This window comes from Bos indicus, chromosome 10 (genome assembly GCF_029378745.1).
Source record: "Bos indicus isolate NIAB-ARS_2022 breed Sahiwal x Tharparkar chromosome 10, NIAB-ARS_B.indTharparkar_mat_pri_1.0, whole genome shotgun sequence".
NCBI classification, from domain to species: Eukaryota; Metazoa; Chordata; class Mammalia; order Artiodactyla; family Bovidae; genus Bos; species Bos indicus.
In genome coordinates, this window is record NC_091769.1 from 56,416,449 (window position 1) to 56,436,132 (window position 19,684).

The window sequence follows — 19,684 nt, forward strand, 5'->3', positions numbered from 1 at the left end:
TTAAAGTTTGTCACTTTAAAACCTAAATTAACAATTAATTGTAATTCTATTTTATAGTGTAATTAATTAACATCTCCCATCACTGAGCAGTTACACTATAGGACTGCCAAGAACTGCAAGCAGACCAGCTCAGCTCAATGTTTATGAACATTCCTGAAAGAAGGACTGGGCATTATTACAGCAGCTGGACTTTGAAATTGGCCCTTGCATTTATTATCTCTTACAACTTAAACTCACAATCCTAAATGACTTACACTATTCTTGCTACTCTTATTAATGTTGAAGTGTAGGGTTTCCTGGCTGAAGTAGTAGTTTTTATAATATGTTGGTTGCTATAAGTTTAAGAGATTTGGAATCCTAGCATCTGTATCTTTTGACATATGTTTCTGGAATTTACTCACCGTGCATTTACTGGGTGTCTATTGTAACTTAGGCAGTATGGTAGGTACCTAAGTTTAAACATGAATGAAAATGCCTGGTGGTGGCTGCCTATCAGGTTGCAGTGTCATAGGGCAAGGGCATAGCTAGTAACTGCCACTGCAGTTATGTTATAATACAGGGTGCTCTTTGTGGGGATCAGTCTATACTTCATCTTCAGTGGGAATAATTATTTCATGCTCTTCTTAGGAGCAAGTCTTCTGCCTGGGTTAGAGCAATAGGAAGGGAGATGCTATTGGCATCTAGTGGGCAGGGGCCAGGGTGCTGTAAGCGTTCCATTGTGTAATAACAGCCCCTTCACAACAAAGATATTATTCCACTCAAAATGCTAATAGTTGCTCATTTTGAGACATTCATGGTTAGAAATATGGGGTGGGAATGGAAATCAAATTGGTAGGGGTGGAAGAAACAAGGAGAATCACTGAGCAAACAAGAAGAAAATTGGATCAGCTTTATGTTTTGGAAATTCACTGTGAGGATATTGTGAAAATTTAGTTACATGAATAAGATATTGATTAGTATGACTGTGAGATTTTCCACATGAGAGCTTTCCTTAAAATTTTCTATGGCTAATCATAGGACCAGAAGGAAAGAGCATCTTCTCTTACTTTTCCCTTGAATCTTGCCCCTACAGGACAAAGGGTAACTTGTTCAGTCACTCAGTCGTGTCCAACTCTTTGCGACCCCATGAACTGCAGCACGCCAGCCTCCCTGTCCATCACCAACTCCCAGAGTCCACCCAAACCCATGTGCATCGAGTCAGTGATGCCATCCAGCCATCTCATCCTCTGTCGTCCCCTTCTCCTCCTGCCCCCAATCCCTCACAGCATCAGGGTCAATGAGTCAATTCTTTGCATGAGGTGGCCAAAGTACTGGAGTTTCAGCTTCAGCATCAGTCCTTCCAAAGAACACCCAGGACTGATCTCTTTTAGAATGGACTGGTTGGACCTCCTTGCAGTCCAAAGAACTCTCAAGAGTCTTCTCCAACACCACACTTCAAGAGCATCAATTCTTTGGTGCTCAGCTTTCTTCACAGTCCAACTTTCACATCCATATATGACCACAGGAAAAACCATAGCCTTGACTAGACAGACCTTTGTTGGCAAAGTAATATCTCTGCTTTTGAATATGCTATCTAGGTTGGTCATAACTTTCCTTCCAAGGAGTAAGTGTCTTTTATTTCATGGCTGCAATCACCATCTGCAGTGATTTTAGAGCCACAAAAAATAAAGTCTGACACTGTTTCCACTGTTTCTCCATCTATTTCCCATGAAGTGATGGGACCAGATGCCATGATCTTAATTTTCTGAATGTTGAGCTTTAAGCCAACTTTTTCACTCTCCACTTTCACTTTCATCAAGAGGCTTTTTAGTTTCCCTTCACTTTCTGCCATAATGGTGGTGTCATCTGCATATCTGAGGTTATTGATATTTCTTCCGGCAATCTTGATTCCAGCTTATGCTTCCTCCAGCCTAGCATTTCTCATGATGTACTCTGCATATAAGTTAAATAAGCAGGGTGACAATATACAGCCTTGACGTACTCCTTTTCCTATTTGGAACCAGTCTATTGTTCCATGTCCAGTTCTAAATGTTGCTTCCTGACTTGGATACAGGTTTCTCAAGAGGCAGGTCAGGTGGTCTGGTATTCCCATCTCTTTCAGAATTTTCCACAGTTTATTGTGATCCACACGGTCAAAGGCTTTGGCATAGTCAATAAAGCAGAAATAGATGTTTTTCTGGAACTCTCTTGCTTTTTCGATGATCCAGCGGATGTTGGCAATTTGATCTGTGGTTCCTCTGCCTTTTCTAAAACCAGCTTGAACATCTGGAAGTTCACAGTTCACATATTGCTGAAGCCTGGCTTGGAGAATTTTGAGCTTTACTTTACTAGCATGTGAGATGAGTGCAACCGTGCAGTGGTTTGAGCATTCTTTGGCATTGCCTTACTTTGGGATTGGAATGAAAACTGACCTTTTCCAGTCCTGTGGCCACTGCTGAGTTTTCTAAATTTGCTGGCATATTGAGTGCAGCACTTTCACAGCACCATCTTTCAGGATTTAAAATAGCTCAACTGGAATTCCATCACCTCCACTAGCTTTGTTCGTAGTGATGCTTTCTAAGGCACACTCGACTTCACATTCCAGGATGTCTGGCTCTAAGTGAGTGATCACACCATCGTGATTATCTGGGTGGTGAAGATCTTTTTTGTACAGTTCTTCCGTGTATTCTTGCCACCTCTTCTTAATATCTTCTGCTTATGTTAGGTCCTTTATCGAGCCCATCTTTGCATGAAACGTTCCCTTGGTATCTCTAATTTTTTTGAAGAGATCTCTTGTCTTTCCCATTCTTTTGTTTTCCTCTATTTCTTTGTATTGATCGCTGAGGAAGGCTCTCTTTTCTCTCCTTGCTGTTCTTTGGAACTCTGCATTCAAACGGGTATATCTTTCCTTTTCTCCTTTGCTTTTGTCTTCTCTTCTTTTCACAGCTATTTGTAAGCCCTCCTCAGACAGCCATTTTGCCTTTTTGCATTTTTTTTCCATGGAGATGGTCTTGATCCCTATCTCCTGTACACTGTCACGAACCTCCATCCATAGTTCATCAGGCACTCTGTCTCTCAGATCTAGTCCCTTAAATCTATTTCTCACTTCCACTGTATAATCATAAGGGATTTGATTTAGGTCATACCTGAATGGTCTAGTGGTTTTCCCTATTCCTTCAATTCAAGTCTGAATTTGCCAATAAGGGGTTCATGATCTGAGCCACAGTCAGGTCCTGGTCTTGTTTTTCTGACTGTATAGAGCTTCTCCATCTTTGGCTGCAAAGAATATAATCAATCTGACTTTGGTGTTGACCATCTGGTGATGTCCATGTGTAGAGTCTTTTCTTGTGCTGTTGGAAGAGGGTGTTTTCTATGACCAGTGCGTTCTCTTGGTAAAACTCTATTAGCCTTTGCCCTGCTTCATTCTGTACTCCAAGGCCAAATTTGCCTGTTACTCCAGGTGTTTCTTGACTTCCTACTTTGGCATTCCAGTCCTGTATAATGAAAAGGACATCTTTTTTGGGTGTTAGTTCTAGGTCTTGTAGGTCTTCATAGAACTGTCCAACTTCAGCTTCTTCAGCATAACTGGTTGGGGCATAGGCTTGGATCACCGTGATATTGAATGGTTTGCCTTGGAAACGAACAGAGATCATTCTATTGTTTTTGAGATTGCATCCAAGTACTGCATTTCAAACTCTTGTTGACCATGATGGCTACTCCATTTCTTCTAAGGGATTCCTGCCCGCAGTAGTAGATATAATGGTCATCTGAGTTAAATTCACCCATTCCAGTCCATTTTAGTTCGCTGATTCCCAGAATGTCGACGTTCACTCTTGCCATCTCCTGTTTGACCACTTCCAATTTGCCTTGATTCATGGACCTAACATTCCAGATTCCTATGCAATATTGCTCTTTACAGCACCGGACCTTGCTTCTGTCACCAGTCACATCCACAACTGCGTGTTGCTTTGCTTTGGCTCCATCCCTTCATTCTTTCTGGAGTTATTTCTCCACTGATCTCCTGTAGCATTATGGGCACCTACTGACCTGGGGAGTTCCTCTTTCAGTATCCTATCATTTTGCCTTTTCATACTGTTCATGGGGTTCTCAAGGCAAGAATACTGAAGTGGTTTGCCATTCCCTTCTCCAGTGGACCACATTCTGTCATACTTCTCCACCATGACCCAACTGTTTTGGGTGACCCCACACGGCATTGCTTAGTTTCATTGAGTTAGACAAGTCCATGTGATCAGACTGGCTAGTTTTCTGTGATTATGGTTTCAGTGTGTCTGCCCTCTCACAACACCTACCATCTTACTCGGGTTTCTCGTCCCTTGGACGTGGGGTATCTCTTCACGACTGGTCTAGCAAAGCACAGCCGCTGCTCCTTACCTTGGACGATGTCGCCCCTCCTGACCTTGAACTTGGAGTAGCTCCTCTCGGCCCTCCTGGGCCCACAGCCACCACTCCTTGGATGTGGGGGTACTGGTCTGGCCATCATCTAGGCTTCATGATGGATACAAAACCAAAAAACAAATGAAAAATGTGTATAACATAGTTCCTTTATCTAGAAGTTTATTATCCTGGGGATTTTGATATGCCATATATCAGTTTTCCTGAAACTTATATAAAGGAAAAACAAAGAGCATTTCCTAATTAAAATTATGAATAATTTTATAATGTCATATTATATTCCTCAACTAAAAAGTTTACAGGTATTTAAAAGTTTACTCTCATCAGAAGGAAACACAACGATGACAAAATGAATAGCAATGTTGAGTAGAGACAAAGAATGAATATCTTGGTCAAATCCTAGGTCTGGTATTTACCAACTCTGTGGTGTTGGGCAACTGACTTTTTCTACTCTTTGAGCCTTAATTTCTTCAACTGTGAGATCGGGATTAAACCCTGTTGATGGCTGCACAAGTGCCTGGAATATGGTATATGCTCATCATGTTGTGTATTCTTTTCCCTTTCTTATTTGTGCCATTAGAAGTACCTGAGTTGGGAGTGAGGGAGACCAACACTTCGAAGAATGGGAGCGCAAGAATAGAAGTAAAGGTCCCTAGATTTCATCATGACAATTGACTCTGTGTGACTGTAAAATTATATTTTTGTTATTCTTCACACAGCATGTGTGATAAAATGAGTAGGTTATAGTGAATTGTCACAGTGTATTCAACTACACATGAAGATTTAGTAGCAGAATGAGGACTTCTTATAAAGGGCAGTGGTGTTGTGTCCTGATATTTTGTCCATAGTGGTTTTTCTCTTGAGGAGGAGTATCCTTGATTTGCCCTGAATCTTGCTTATTTTGGCCTGTAATGTAGAGGAAAGGGGTTAAATTCATAGAGGTGTGCATTCCCAAATGTGATGATGGGGAAACACAGCATGCTGTTTTCTGAGATGCAACCAGTATTCCCAGGAAGAAGATCGAGAACTTGGATTGGAAGCGATTATAACCAACTACAAAATGCTCTCTATAGCACTAGAAATTTATTCTGATAACAGATCTTTTAAAGAAGTATTTCTGATTAGTATAGAAATAAGATGAAAGCAGAGAATTATGTTATGAAATAATTTGTTCTTCTGATATGTTGTGTTACGGGGGATAGACTTCTTTCACATATGAGATAATGGAAGAATTAGTCTTTGGTGTCATTTTAAAAATTCACATATAGGAGGAAAAAAATGGCATTTTAAATAATAGCTTAGTTAAAATTTTATTTCTAAAGTCGAAAGTTCATTTTCATTATTTCTGAGGCAGGACTTCAAGTAAAGCATTGTAATGGTTACAGGAAAGGTAATATTTTCTCTGCATTATTTTGTAAACCCATTCCTGAATTCTGAAATCTGTGCATAAATCTGCTACTATCCGTTGAGGTACATTTTGTGCATAATAAACATCAACACTGATTTATTTGTATTCAAAACCTAGATCTTGTAAAACAGGTCTGGCCATCATCTAGGCTTCATGATGGATACAAAACCAAAAAAACAAATGAAAAGTGTATATAACATAGTTCCTTTATCTAGAAGTTTATTATCCTGGGGATTTTGATATTTTTCCTGAAACTTATGTAAAACAGAAACAAAGACCATTTCCTAATTAGAATTATGAGTAATTTTATAATGTCATATTATATTCTTCAACTAAAAAGTTTACCACTATTTAAAAGTTTACTGTCATCATTTTCAGATTTCTGCCAAAGAACTTCTTTTTGGTCACTCAGCTTCAGTGATGTGTTTGGCAAGAGCGAGAGACTTCTCTAAACAGCCCTTTGTAGTTAGTGCTGCTGAAAACGGGTAAGTAAGATATGTGAGACTGTGTACCCCTCTCCATTCTGTGTCCATTACAAAAGCACTCTAATGGGATACAGAAATCTAGAGCTGAAGGAAACTTTAGTGATTAACATGTTCCTTTTACATATAAGAAAAGTCAGATCTTGAATGGTTGATTAAGACTTGTGTGACAGTCCCCAGGAAAGTAATCAATATTATAACTCCCAATCGTTGAACATCCCAACGTGCTTATCAGACCTTGTGGCAGCTTCACTATGTAAAGGATGCTGGAAAATGCTGCTTAGTATAGAATTCAAAATGGAAAAGTCTGAGCACTTGTCTTTTTTTTCATGCAGTAACTCCCTTTGAGCTATTAAGCAAACCCATGCAAGCTTTCATAGTTTTGTAAAATAATTCAGCAGTTACAATCTTTATGTTGTACACTTGCTTGATATTATTTTAAAACAAACAGAGGAGAGGACTCACTTGTTAGTGGGGGTGTGGAAGTGAGAAGGAGAAGGAACATAGTGATTGGGTGCAGTTTCATGGAGGGAGGTTTATTCAAATGAAATAAGACTTAGCTGTAGGAAAAAGCCCTACTTATGGAAGAGCTACTATGAACTTCTGTGCCGAAGAGATATTTGGCAAAGTATACTCCAGAATGCAGAATCCATTCAGCATGAGTTAGTGAACGAGGGATTAGGTTGCTGGTTGAAAGAAGAGAATACCCTCCTTTTAAAATTTTAACCCAAGGAGAAATTCTATGGCTTTGAATTCTGAGGCACAAAAGAACAGTGAGGAATCAAGTGTTTAATTTTAGAAATGGAATAGTTTAACAAAAAGGCTAGTGGTACAGACAGCAAAGAGATACCTGTGTTCTCATAGATTATAGCAAAGCCATAACTGTTATTCTTAGAGAGACGGGACTTTGAATAAGGCTCAAATGAAATGTCTTAGTACATTCTTTTTAAACAATCACCTTCCTTTTGTACACTAGGGCTGCCACACAAGCTGAGATATTTATTCCCGATCTAGAGAATTTGGGGATGGTGAATTTTTCTGACACTACTTGCAGAACTGAGAAAGTTAATAGCTGAGTGAGAAACATCTGAAAACTACCTGTGTTCCACCTTGAAGTTTTTGTCCATGGTAGCCTAGCTTCAGGAAAGAAACTAGGGGTTAATGGACATATTCTTGATAATAGATGAATTCAGCTGTGTAAGTCCTGTAACCATGATTGCTAAAGAACTAGAGAATCTGGTTGGTCTTCATTTTCTAAGATGATTTGAATTTTCTAGAACTCTGTTTCTTTGGGGTCTGACACCCTACATCTACGAGATTCTTCTAAGGCAATTTATACTTTAGCCATTGCATATTTAGCAAATCCTAATTCAGTTTACTTAAACTTATTAAAATTGCTAGGCTGGACCAATCATTCTCCAAATAACAATGTTTTTTGTTTTGTTTTTGTTTTTTCAGCTTTTAAAAGTTCCAGGAAGTGACTGTGGGCTTAGCATTTCTGCCTCCAAAATGATCAGATTCATGCTGATCATGACTACTTCCCGACTTAGTTTGTTTGTTTTTCACTTAGTATTATTTCATCTGTAGACATAAATCCTAATATTCAGGAATCCCATTGAATTTTATGATAAATAAATTCTAAGATATAGGAAGTAAATACCTGGACCCTGATGTTGAAATGGTGGAATGCCAAAGAAAAAGAGATCCTGAAGTACACAGTGAGAAAAAGCAGATTACTTATAAAGGAATGTTAATTAAACTGAGAGCTAACTTCTTAACAATAAAATGAGAACTAGATAGCAGTGAAATATCTTCAAAAAGTGGAGAGGAAATATGTATCAACTTGAAATTATATCTCTAGCAAAAACACCTTCAAAAAATTAGGGCAAAATAGTAACACTTAAGACAAATACTGAGAGTGTTCACTGCCAACAGACCCTCTATAAGTAATTAAAATCTAAATTATATTTTTCAGTAAGAACAATGATTTCAGAAGGAAGCTCTGATGGAACAAAGAATACTGAACAAAACTCAGCAAAGTTTTAGAAAATTTAAATAAACACAGATTACATTACAATAATGTTCATATGTACCTCCCATCCATCTCCCCCATATATACACAAAATCCTAATCAACAACTGTGTATAATAAATATAATGATCAGACTCCATATGCTCTGGTGTTACAAAGGTGGGTAAAGATATTGATTAACCTTAGACTTTAAACTAGATATACATGCTGACATTTCCAGGGTAGCTGCTAAAAGAACAAACAAAAAAAATAAAAATGAAAAAAGATAGAATATATAACTTCCAATTTAAAAAAAGAAAAAAATGTTCTTTAATCCTAAGACAACAACAATAAATGAGACAAAGAGCACAGCATAAGATAATTGAAATAAATCTGAATAAACCAGTAACTCAATTAAGTAAAGGGACTAAGCCCATCAGTAAAATTGTAAAACAATTTAAAAGACAAAAACAGCATATGGATATATAAAAGTTAAAAAGAAATGGATTGAAAGAGATTTATCAGGGAAATACTGCTGAAAATGTTAATATAGCTATATCAGCATATTATATTTGTAAATATATTTAGTTAATAAAACCTTAAGACAAAAAGGCTTTACATTGATAGAGTTATTACTTATTAATAAAACTTCCAACCATCAGCAAGAGATGATACTAGAGAGACAGGCATGCAGACAGTCTTCTAAGATAGTGTTCATCAAATCTGAGCCTTTCTCAGGACCACTTACGGATTTCTGAGCCCCATTCTCAGAGGTACAGATTCAGTAGATCTGGACTGAGGTTCAAGAACTTGCATCTCTAATATGTTCCTGGACGGTGCTAATGCTGCTATTTCAGAGGAATATATTTGGAATGGTGGGTACCCCATATCTGGGGCTGTGAGAGAAAGTATGAGGTCAAGAATGACTTGGAAAACTCACTGGTGATGATATTCATTAAGAATGAAAACACAGGAGAGAAGATAGTAGGCCTCATTCTAAAAACAAGGGGTGTGAAGTCCTGCAAGTCATCCAGGTAGAAACATGCAATTGCTAGTTGCCTGTGGAAATCTAGAGTCCAGTGAAGAGACCTTGGCTTCCAATGTCATGTTGATGGTACTTGAAACCATGGGAATAGATAACTTATCTAGAGAGAGTATGAAATATGAGAATATAAGAAAGCCTAAGACACAAATCAAAGGAAAACCAACATTGAAGAAGTGGGCATAAGAAAATAGGAGCCTGAGAATGCCAAAGAAAACCCAAAAGTATTATTGAAAACAAAAGTGAATTTGAAGAATATAATGGATTTTTAATTCAAGATTGCAAACCAAGCATTCATATTTATCTCCTTTCCCTCTAGATGCTTCATTAAAATGTGAGCAACGATAACAGCGTTGTAAGCACACAAATATGAACATAGGAATAGAGCCAAGAGAAACCAGTGTATTTTTGAGACACAGAAAGTGAATGAAAGAGTAGTGACTGATTTATGTATTCATTGAGTGAATTTTTTTTCACTTTCATGCATTGGAGAAGGAAATGGCAACCCACTCCAGTGTTCTTGCCTGGAGAATCCCAGGGACGGGAGAGCCTGATGGGCTGGCGTATGGGGTCGCACAGAGTTGGACACAACTGACGTGACTTAGCAGCAGCAGCAGCAGCAGCAGCAGGTGGGGATGTGGAGTTGAATAAGAAAAAAAGGCCCTTTGCAAAGGAATTTTTAGTGGGAATTTAATAATATTCTAATTATGTGTGTTATAGATTTTTTTCCAGTGTGTTTTTCTTTTCACTGAAATTTAAAAATTTTTGTAAATTGTTAAACTACATTTTTACAGTCGAAGGTGATTTAATCTATGTATAAAGTTTGGGAGCAGTATTTGAAAACAAAAAGAATGTCCATTCTAATAGTTAATTTTCATGTCTTATTAGATATGTAACTGAGCAGTTCCAGCTCAATGCCAATGCTACTTTCGATGTACAATAAATTGGCTTTTCTTTCTTTAATAGAATTGACTGGCAAAGGGTTAATTTTTACTATAAGATGTTTTTGTATTTTTTTTCCAATTTAAGGTAGACTATAACATGATAAGCAAACAAACAGGGAAAGCATTAGAATCCAAGAGAGTTTAGAAACATTAGTATCACTGAGAGAGCTTTTATTGATATCCAGGCTTCAACCTTGGAAACTGTGATTTTATTAGCCTGGATTGATGTCTGTGTTGGGTCTCAGACATCAGTATTTTTAAAAAGCTCCCTGATAATTCCAACGTAGAGTCAGAATTTAGAGCCACTGGTTTAGAGTTAGAGTTATCTAGAAACAAGTTAACTGACCAAAAACTTTGCAAAACCCTGCATGCCAGGACTCCAACACAGAGCCACGAGATTACAATCTCTGAGGAAACTTTTAAAAAATATTCACAGGTGATGCTTGATGAATAGCTAGAGTTGAGAACCACACTGATGAACTTAAATTATTTTGTAGAGCTAAAATTTTATATTGATGGCTGCTTAAGGTTCCATTTCTTTATATATATATATATATATATATGTAAAACTTTTGAGATATGATTTCAGTTTCTACCTTTTCCCCAGTATTATTTTTCACACACACACATATACTCACTTTCCCCCTGTTTTATTGAGGTGCATGCCTTTCCAGGTTACCTCAAATTCTTTCTGGCCTACAGTTTGATATAAACAAAGAGAAATAAAACCACTACATATATCTAGTTCTATATCTAGGATATGACTTTTCACCTTCAACGCTAATGACATTTTGGGCCACTGAAGAATTCTTTGTCGTGTCTGAGCATTGTAGCACATTTCGCAGCATCCCTAGCCTTCCCCACTAGATGCCAGTATCGTGTTCCTAGTTGTGACAACCAAAAATGTCTCTAAACATTGTCAAATGTCCTTTGTGGGGCAGAATCAGCTCAGGTTGAGAACCATTGATTTCAAGATTGATTCCCAGTGTTTGGCCAGAAAAAAACTCAAAGTCTGCAAACACCAAATGCATACAGCACTTACTGTTTTTTGTCCATATCATTTGCTTCTTAATAGCAGCTCTCCATTTAAGCCAATAAAGCTTTCACCTTTCTTCCATGGAAAATTTTGCTTATGTGTTGAAAGTGTTGAAACTGAAGAATATTACCAAACAACTCTGAAATAGCCGTTCTGGTTTTTGTGAACTGAAATCATACAGATTTAAACTGCTTTACACTGGATGTATTTGTAACTGGATTTCAAAACTGTATCTGTATCTTCATAACATATATGTAATCAAGGCAGAGTTTTCGAAAAAATGAGAATTTTCTTACTATTTAGTGACAAGGGTGATTTCAGGATTTCAGAAGAGAAGGAATTAAACGTATCAATGACAGACCAAATGTGGCCTCTTGGTGGCACTGTTTATTTTTACAAAAATATACCTGAGCTCCAGAGATGCAACACGATGTATTATGCTTTTCAGAATATGTAGTTTTAAGCTCAGTAAAATAAAGCATTTTCAATACTTTGCAGTTTCCATAGAAAGACTGCCGTCCTGTCACTCTCCCAGGCTGGTTAGCGGCATCCCCACAATTGGTTGGAAGTCAGGTTGGCACTCAAATATGGCTTGTAGGCTGGTGGCAGGGTATAATTACCAAACAAAAAGACACAGATACAGTATGTCATCCCTGCTAATGACCACAACATTTTCTTGCCTAGTAATCTGTAGCGAAAAGCCACATAAACGATCAGGCTGCATTTAAGTGCAGCACTAAAGAAAAACTTGGTGGCACAAAAATTATTCCAGCCAATTGAGTGGAAATGACAGAGAATAATGCAAAGTTATCTCTGCTAGGGAGATGTGTGTTTGGAATGTCACCAATGGACAGTGCGTGGAGAAGGCCATACTTCCTTACAGACACACTGCAATCTGTGTAAGTATGATCATTTCCTTCAGAACATCTCCAGATTCTACAATGCCTTCAGATCATTTGCTTAGCACGCGTTTAAAGACTTTAGAGGGATTCTTTTCTTGAATTTTTATTTTGTCATTAGAAGTGTCAGTTATCTTCTGTTATTTTGGCATTTTTCTTTCCCCAGAGTAACTACTTAACCATTTTTTCTTAATATTTCTTATATTTCTGTATCTTTCTAACATAGACACATTTGAAAGACAATTTCCTTATTTTTCCTTAGTTACATTTACAAAACATATACTCACAATGACACACACAAAAATTGTTTCCATTTTATCAACAGGCAGTTTTATAAAGCAAAGTTTTTTCCCTTGTTTCCAATTTAAGCCTCTTTTGGGTGCATAGGTTCTGAATTTCTTATTTATCAAATAATAATCACTTTATAATCACTTCCCAGTATTGAAAAGAGGTTTGGACTTTTGGTAGATGGACCCCAAACATATACTTAAAGTAGCTGCATGATTCCAATGGTACTGACACTGTTTTTTACATCGTACACATTGCTTTTAGCATTGATGACTTGCAGTGGATCACTTATGAACTCCTTTCTGGGATCAAAATTTTTGCATTGTGATTGTCAAGGGTAGATTATAAATTTTGATATAAGCCATTCTTAAAATTTATTTGGCACAAGAATTCCTCAAAAGTTCTTCATTTTTATTTCTTCTTAACACATAACAGTATTGCTAGGATGGGAAACCTGTTTTTGTTGTTTAGTTCCACACAGCATTCCAGAATTAATATAATTATGAGCTTTCCATGATTTGGACTAAACTTGCTTCTTCTCAAAAGACCCCTCCTCCTTCTCCAGAAAAAATGATGAAATATAAGCAAGATAAAGTGCAAAATTAACCCTTCAGAAGTATACAATCATTGAACTAAAATAAATTTTGGTTGCTATTCAGCCTAATACCTTAATTGATAGATGATAAAATTAAAATTAACAGAAGTCTTCACCACATCCAAAATTCTGTTAATTGCAGGTGATAATTAAACTTTTGTTTTGAATTCCATTTGCATAGTATTACCACTGCTCAGCCCGGATGACAGAAGGCTGGCTTCTGTGTTGTGGAGAATATCAAGATGTTCTTATAATTGATGCCAAAAGCTTGGTTATTATTCACACCTTCGTGTCATCTCAGTCTCCTGATTGGATCAACTGCATATGCATTGTTCACTCCATGACAATTCAAGGTAATAGTTAGGTATTCTCTAACACTAGGGACAGCGTTTGAAAATATCACCTTCGAATTATTTGTTAAATTATTGGGCAAGAGTTCAGAATGTGTGTTTGTGTTTATCTAAGCCAGATCAAGAGAAACTGAGAACACCCATCCCAGTGGTTCAAATCACTGGAAAGTCAGCAAGAGGTCAAGATGAAGTGGGGAGAGGAGACACAGTGTTGCCATGCCCCAGTTCTGCTTGATACATTCTAAGAGTGACAAGCAGAGGTTTGTTGTGGATTAACCGGACTCTTGGACTTGCTGTGCTGAATTCCTCTAGATAAGAAGAGAATTCAGTTCCTGTAAGGAGGGAAGGCTAGCTCCTTACTTATTTCCAAAACAGGAAGGTGTAATCCGTATTGCCGCCGTGGTGGTTTGCAACATGGATCGGCTTTCAGTGGTGCTCTCCTTTTACATGGAATGACTTTGAAATTTTAAGACAAATTTAGAATGTGACCTAAAATGGTTATTCTTTTATTTTTTTAAAAAATTTAGTATTTTCTACATATGTAGCCTTGGATAATCCTTAAATGACTATGAAATGATCTTCAGGGCAACCGGTTATAACAGTGATGAGTTTACATGTGGTGTTTGTTGTTTTTACAGAAGATTCTCTCTTGGCCGTATCAGTAGCTGGTGAGCTCAAAGTATGGGATCTTTCTTCATCTATCAACAGCATTCAGGTTGGCTTGTGAATTTATCCTTTATTCTTCCAATTCAAGCATATGTATTGAAATTTTTAAAATTAGAAGTACTTCTGTGTACTTTTCCCTATCTCTTTTCCAAGCTGTGGGCATTGGTAACAATTGGATGGTATCTCTCCTAACCTCTTTTCCATATGTATACACACGTTTTTATCTACACACACATGCACGCATGCACACACACATACACATACACACACGTTGATTTTAATTGAAAAAATCCATCATAGAGGAATATTTCTCTGTCCCTTGCAACAGAAGACTCCCTTTCTTCTGGCTGTGTGTGAGCAGTGGCAGTGGCAGGGCGGTTACTACGAATGACTGAGGGTAACATAGACTGCGAGTCCAGTCTGTTCACCTGCTCTCTGGCATCAGGCTACAAGTTGAGGTGATGAACGAAACAGCAGTCACAGTATTTGTGCTCCTGACAGAATTCTTTCAGCTGCCTCATGCTCTGGGCTATCCTTCAGAATTTCTTAGCTGGGAAATTCCATAGCATGGGAATTGTGTTGGTATCCTGAGACCAACACATACCCAGCAGTATCAGAAACATTAAGAACATAGTATTCTAAGTATTCTGTGCTGATCACCTTTTGTCTTTTCAAAATATTTTGTTCTTCTACTTTAGCAATTAAGATACTTCAAAAGTTTTTAACAAATTGTTTTTACTTTTCATGGTTTTATCTTTCTGCTACATCTAAAAGTCAATGTTATTCATATCTTTACATTTTCAGTATCCTACAGTATATTCCCCAAAAGCATGTTTATTGAATTATTGTATATAATGAATGCTTGAATTCAACTGGGTTTCCTCTTTATGGTTTCCTTTGCAAAGTAGCTTCTTAGTTCAGAAAACTCAAAAGAAAAATTGGCTGCTTTTTTATAATAATAGTGTGATCTACTTCAGGTGTACAGGGGAGGAGCCTTTTCATGCAGTTTGATATAAATTACCTACAACTAGTACTAATGTAATTTTATTCCTTTTGAAGGAAAAGCAAGATGTTTATGAAAAGGAATCCAAATTTCTTGATTCCCTGAACTGCCGAGCAATACGATTTTGCACATATACAGAGAGACTTCTACTGGTGGTATTTTCTAAATGTTGGAAGGTATTATTAAATAACATAATAAACACAAATGCAATTTGATTTTTATCTTGTTTAGTGGAAAAATTAGAAGAATATATTTTAAATATGATACAAACATTTTACAATATTGTTATGACAGCAGTGAATTACTTGTCTTTTATGACCAACTTTTATCAGTTTTCCTTCCCCAAATTGGGTCATTTTGCTTTCCGGGATATTGTATATATAAAGTACATCTTAATTTTATGAATAACAAAATATTATAATAATGAGCATTTATCTCAGATTAAAGAATGATGCCTACACTTTAGTATTAAAAAGAAAGCTAATATTTTCTGTACATACATTGGTCTGACTTTTAGATCTTTTTTCTTTTCCTGCTTTGTCATTAAATTTGTTTTTAGGGATTCCTTTCTTGTGACTATATTCACCAACATCTCCAAGAGGAAATGAAAGCTAAGTTACTATCATTTGACAGCATCCTCTTTTTCTCTGATATTTCATATACTTGGCTCAGTTAACAAAACTACATTGTCTTACTTAAAGGCCTATAATATATTTCTGAAGTAAAATGTAAAGTACATGGCCTAACATGTACTTTAGGATTTCTACTGTATTAACTTTTTTGTGTGTAATAAATTTTTCAAATGTTCATGTTTGACTATCCATATGGAAAAAATGAAATTATATAGGAAATTTGGGATGTTTTGGTCTCTGTGCTTAATGATTTTGGTCTCTGTACTTATGAAGCACTTTCTGGAAGGTTTCTGTCAGATAGATAGTTTATCCACTGAAACCTACCTAGGGTAAATGTGAAAAAATAAGCACTAATGAAGTATTATCTTGGTCTATGAATGCATTGTGGCCTGTTACTAATATTTAATTGGTTGTTGTTTTAACACTGTCATCTAAATAGTCTTGATAAGCATACTTTATCTTTCTCCTTGGTAGATTAGATTAGAAGCTTTTGTTAACAAGCATCATTCATTCTGTATTTTAGGTTTATGATTATTGTGATTTTTCCCTTCTTTGGACTGAAGTTAGTGGGAGTGGGCAGTTCTTTGCTGGTGGAGAAGTGCTTGCTGCTCACAGAATCATCATCTGGACAGAAGATGGTCACAGTTATATCTATCAGCTGCTGAACAGGTGGGCTCAGATGGAAACGGCATACAAAACATTCAGGTAGAAAATGAACTTTGGGAGGTTTATTATGGAAAAATCCCCGCATGCTGCCCATGATCAAAAACCAGAACAAAACAACTTTGGCACTAGAAGATTTACTCTGGGCTTGGTAGGCTTTAGCCTTTGTATAAAACAGCAGGGGATGAAGGAATGAGATTAACCATGGATAACTTGTACAGCTGGTGCTGGGTTTTCAAAAAGTCACTTGTAATTATTAACCCAACAATTTCTAACTAGAGTTTAGAAAACTGAATGGTACCATCCGGCTTTTGAAAGTGGGAGGGGAAAATACTGAATAAAGAACCCCAAAGTTCTAAACTTTGCTTTTTATATTTTGCTATGCAGTGGGCTTTCAAAAAGCATATACCCTGCTGATGGAACACTGCTTAAAGAGACCATTTATCCTCATTTACTGTGCTCTACTTCTGTGCAGGAAAATAAGGTAATGCAAGAAGAGAGTGACTGCATCAAAGCTGTTTCAGATAAGTGTTACTTTGTCTGTAACAGAGTCTGGCTTGAAAAAATTGAATTGAAGCATCACATTAAGTTGTTAATGAGAAAATTAAATCTAACTGTTAATGGTTACTGAAATCTTTGCCTTTAAGAAATCTATTTTTAAGTCTGATTAACTAAACAATACATACTTATTATAGAAAAATGATAAATGTTAAAAAAGGGAGAAATTAAAAGTTCTAATTTTATCACTATAAATATTCACTATAAGTTTTTTATTTTATGTATTTACTTATTTTAATTGGAAAATGTTCAAATATTTGAAAGGCTATAAGAATAGTACATAATCACATACCCTTTACCTAGATTCAATAGTCATCAACATTTGCCATATTTATTTCTTCTCTCTCTCATTCTCTTTCTTTCTCTTGCTGTCTGCATATATACACACACACACACACGCGCGCACACGCACACACACACACGTTTTCCACTAACCCTTTTGATAGATATTTTGATACAAAGTTATTAACATTTTGAAGCATCTACTTTAATTTTTAAATTTCATCAAATGGCTCATATCCTGATTTTTTTTTTTTACTTAACTGTATATTGAGATCATTCTTACATGCATTTAGCTATTCTTCTGTATAAAGTTTCTTGTTAAATAAAATTATGGTTCTTGGCAAAGAGTTGAGGATGTAATTGTGAGCTTTTACTCGACTAAATTATATCTTTGACACTCTATGAAGCCTGAAAATTTAAGCAGCTATTTTACTTTAGTAGTGTCAATGAAAGTTGTTTTTTTTTAACCTACTGGATTTCAGTTCAGTTCAGTCACACAGTCGTGTCTCACTCTTTGCGACCCCATGGACTGTAGCATGCCAGGCCTCCCTGTCCATCACCAACTCCTGGAGTATACTCAAATTCATGTCTATTGAGTTGGTGATGCCATCCAACTATCTCATCCTCTGTCGTCCCCTTCTCCTCCTGCCCTCTATCTTTCCCAGCATCAGGGTCTTTTCAAATGAGTCAGCTCTTTGCATCAAATGGCCAAACTATTGGAGTTTCAGCTTCAGCATCAGGTCTTCCAATGAATATTCAGGACTAATTTCCTTTAAGATGGACTGGTTGGATCTCTTTGCAGTCCAAGGGACTCTCAAGAGTCTTCTCCAACACCACAGTTCAAAAGCATCAATTCTTTGGCACTCAGCCTTCTTTATGGTCCAACTCTCACATCCATACATGACTACTGGAAAAACCATAGCCTTGACTAGATGGACCTTTGTTGGTAAAGTGATATCTCTGCTTTTTAATATGCTGTCTAGGTTTGTCATAACTTTTCTTCCAAGGACCAAGTGTCTTTTAATTTCATGGCTGCAGTCACCATCTGCAGTGATTTTGGAGCCCCCAAAAATATTCCTACTGGATTTAGTCATCAGTTAATTCTCCAAAAGGTATTTCATGGAGAATGGAGGAGTTCTGAATTATTGATGTGTCAGCCAAGGAAGTATGTTACTTTTTACAGTGTCGGTTTGCTTAAGCAGGCAGCATAGTTGTTGCAAATCCTATAGTTCAGTATTATCTCTTTAACATACCTGTGAGGTTTTATTGCAAAAACTTAATTAAGTAGTGTCAACTGAAAATTAAAACTCCAAGTGCCATTAGGGCACAGGCAAACTTTAGAGTTATGGTGTGGAGCCCTGTTTCTAAAGGAATTTGTGGGTTGCAGTAGAGCTTTGTTTTGCTGTTGATCACAAAAGCAGTATTATGGCTTGCTTAAAAAGGCATTTTAAGTTATTTTTTAAAAAGGGCTTTCCCATTCTTCCTTTTTAGTTCCTGAATGCATTTTTACATAGCACTAGGCTATGCTAAGTCACTTCAGTCGTATCCGACTCTGTGTGACCCCATAGACGGCAGCCCACCAGGCTCCCCTGTCCCTGAGATTCTCTAGGCAAGAACACTGGAGTGGGTTGCCATTTCCTTCTTCAGTGCATGAAAGTGAAAAGTGAAAGTGAAGTTGCTCAGTTGTGTCCGACTCTTAGCGACCCCATGGACTGCAGCCTACCAGGCTCCTCCATCCATGGGATTTTCCAGGCAAGAGTACTGGAGTGATGTGCCATTGCCTTCTCCGTTACATAGCACACTTTGCCCTAAAAGCTAGATATGAGAAATGTCCTTTAAGAGCTTCTGCTCTACTGCAGGTATCAATGCTATGCATAACTATGAAGAAAAATAAAAACAATTACAAATTAACTTTAAAAAATACTAATTTTAGAGGAAGCTGCCTTTCTTTATGTCTCAAAAGGTGAAGACACAGATGTGTGAGTCTTCTATTGATATATAATTTTTATTTAGACAACCACAGCTATTTCAATATCTTACAAGTACTTGTTTCAGTATCTTACAAGTACCTGAAAGCTAATGAAAATGAATAGAATAATCTGAAACTAAAAGAAGCTGGTCTACTTAGACTGTTAATTGCCCTTTATCTAGCCACGAAACTAAATTCAGTTTCTCCCTATTCAAAACATCACCAATATTCACTAAATATAAGACTTCTTAGTGCCTCCTACAATTACAAGGTAATAAGGCATTTTTGTGGTGTAGGGAGCTGAGGTTAATGGATACAATGGAATTATGCTCTATAAACATGTTTTTTGGAGTGATGCCATAGAATTGAATCTGCTTGTTTGACAATAGCATGTTCTCATGGGACACCAGGGGCTTATCTGCTGATGGACTTGTAGTAGCAAGAATAAGGACTCATCTTTTATTC

The 19,684-nt window shown here is 36.9% G+C and overlaps 1 protein-coding gene across 1 annotated transcript in view; it reads left to right on the forward strand.

The window, feature by feature from the left end:
- The window catches only part of WDR72 (WD repeat domain 72), a 224,260-nt gene that overhangs the window by 28,361 nt on the left and 176,215 nt on the right, over positions 1-19,684 (forward strand). The window contains exons 3-9 of the mRNA XM_070797524.1: positions 6,179-6,285; positions 12,135-12,213; positions 13,278-13,449; positions 14,085-14,161; positions 15,172-15,291; positions 16,271-16,416; positions 16,798-16,894. Of these exons, the coding sequence (XP_070653625.1) occupies positions 6,179-6,285; positions 12,135-12,213; positions 13,278-13,449; positions 14,085-14,161; positions 15,172-15,291; positions 16,271-16,416; positions 16,798-16,894 (798 nt within the window). The remainder of the gene's footprint in view (positions 1-6,178; positions 6,286-12,134; positions 12,214-13,277; positions 13,450-14,084; positions 14,162-15,171; positions 15,292-16,270; positions 16,417-16,797; positions 16,895-19,684) is intronic.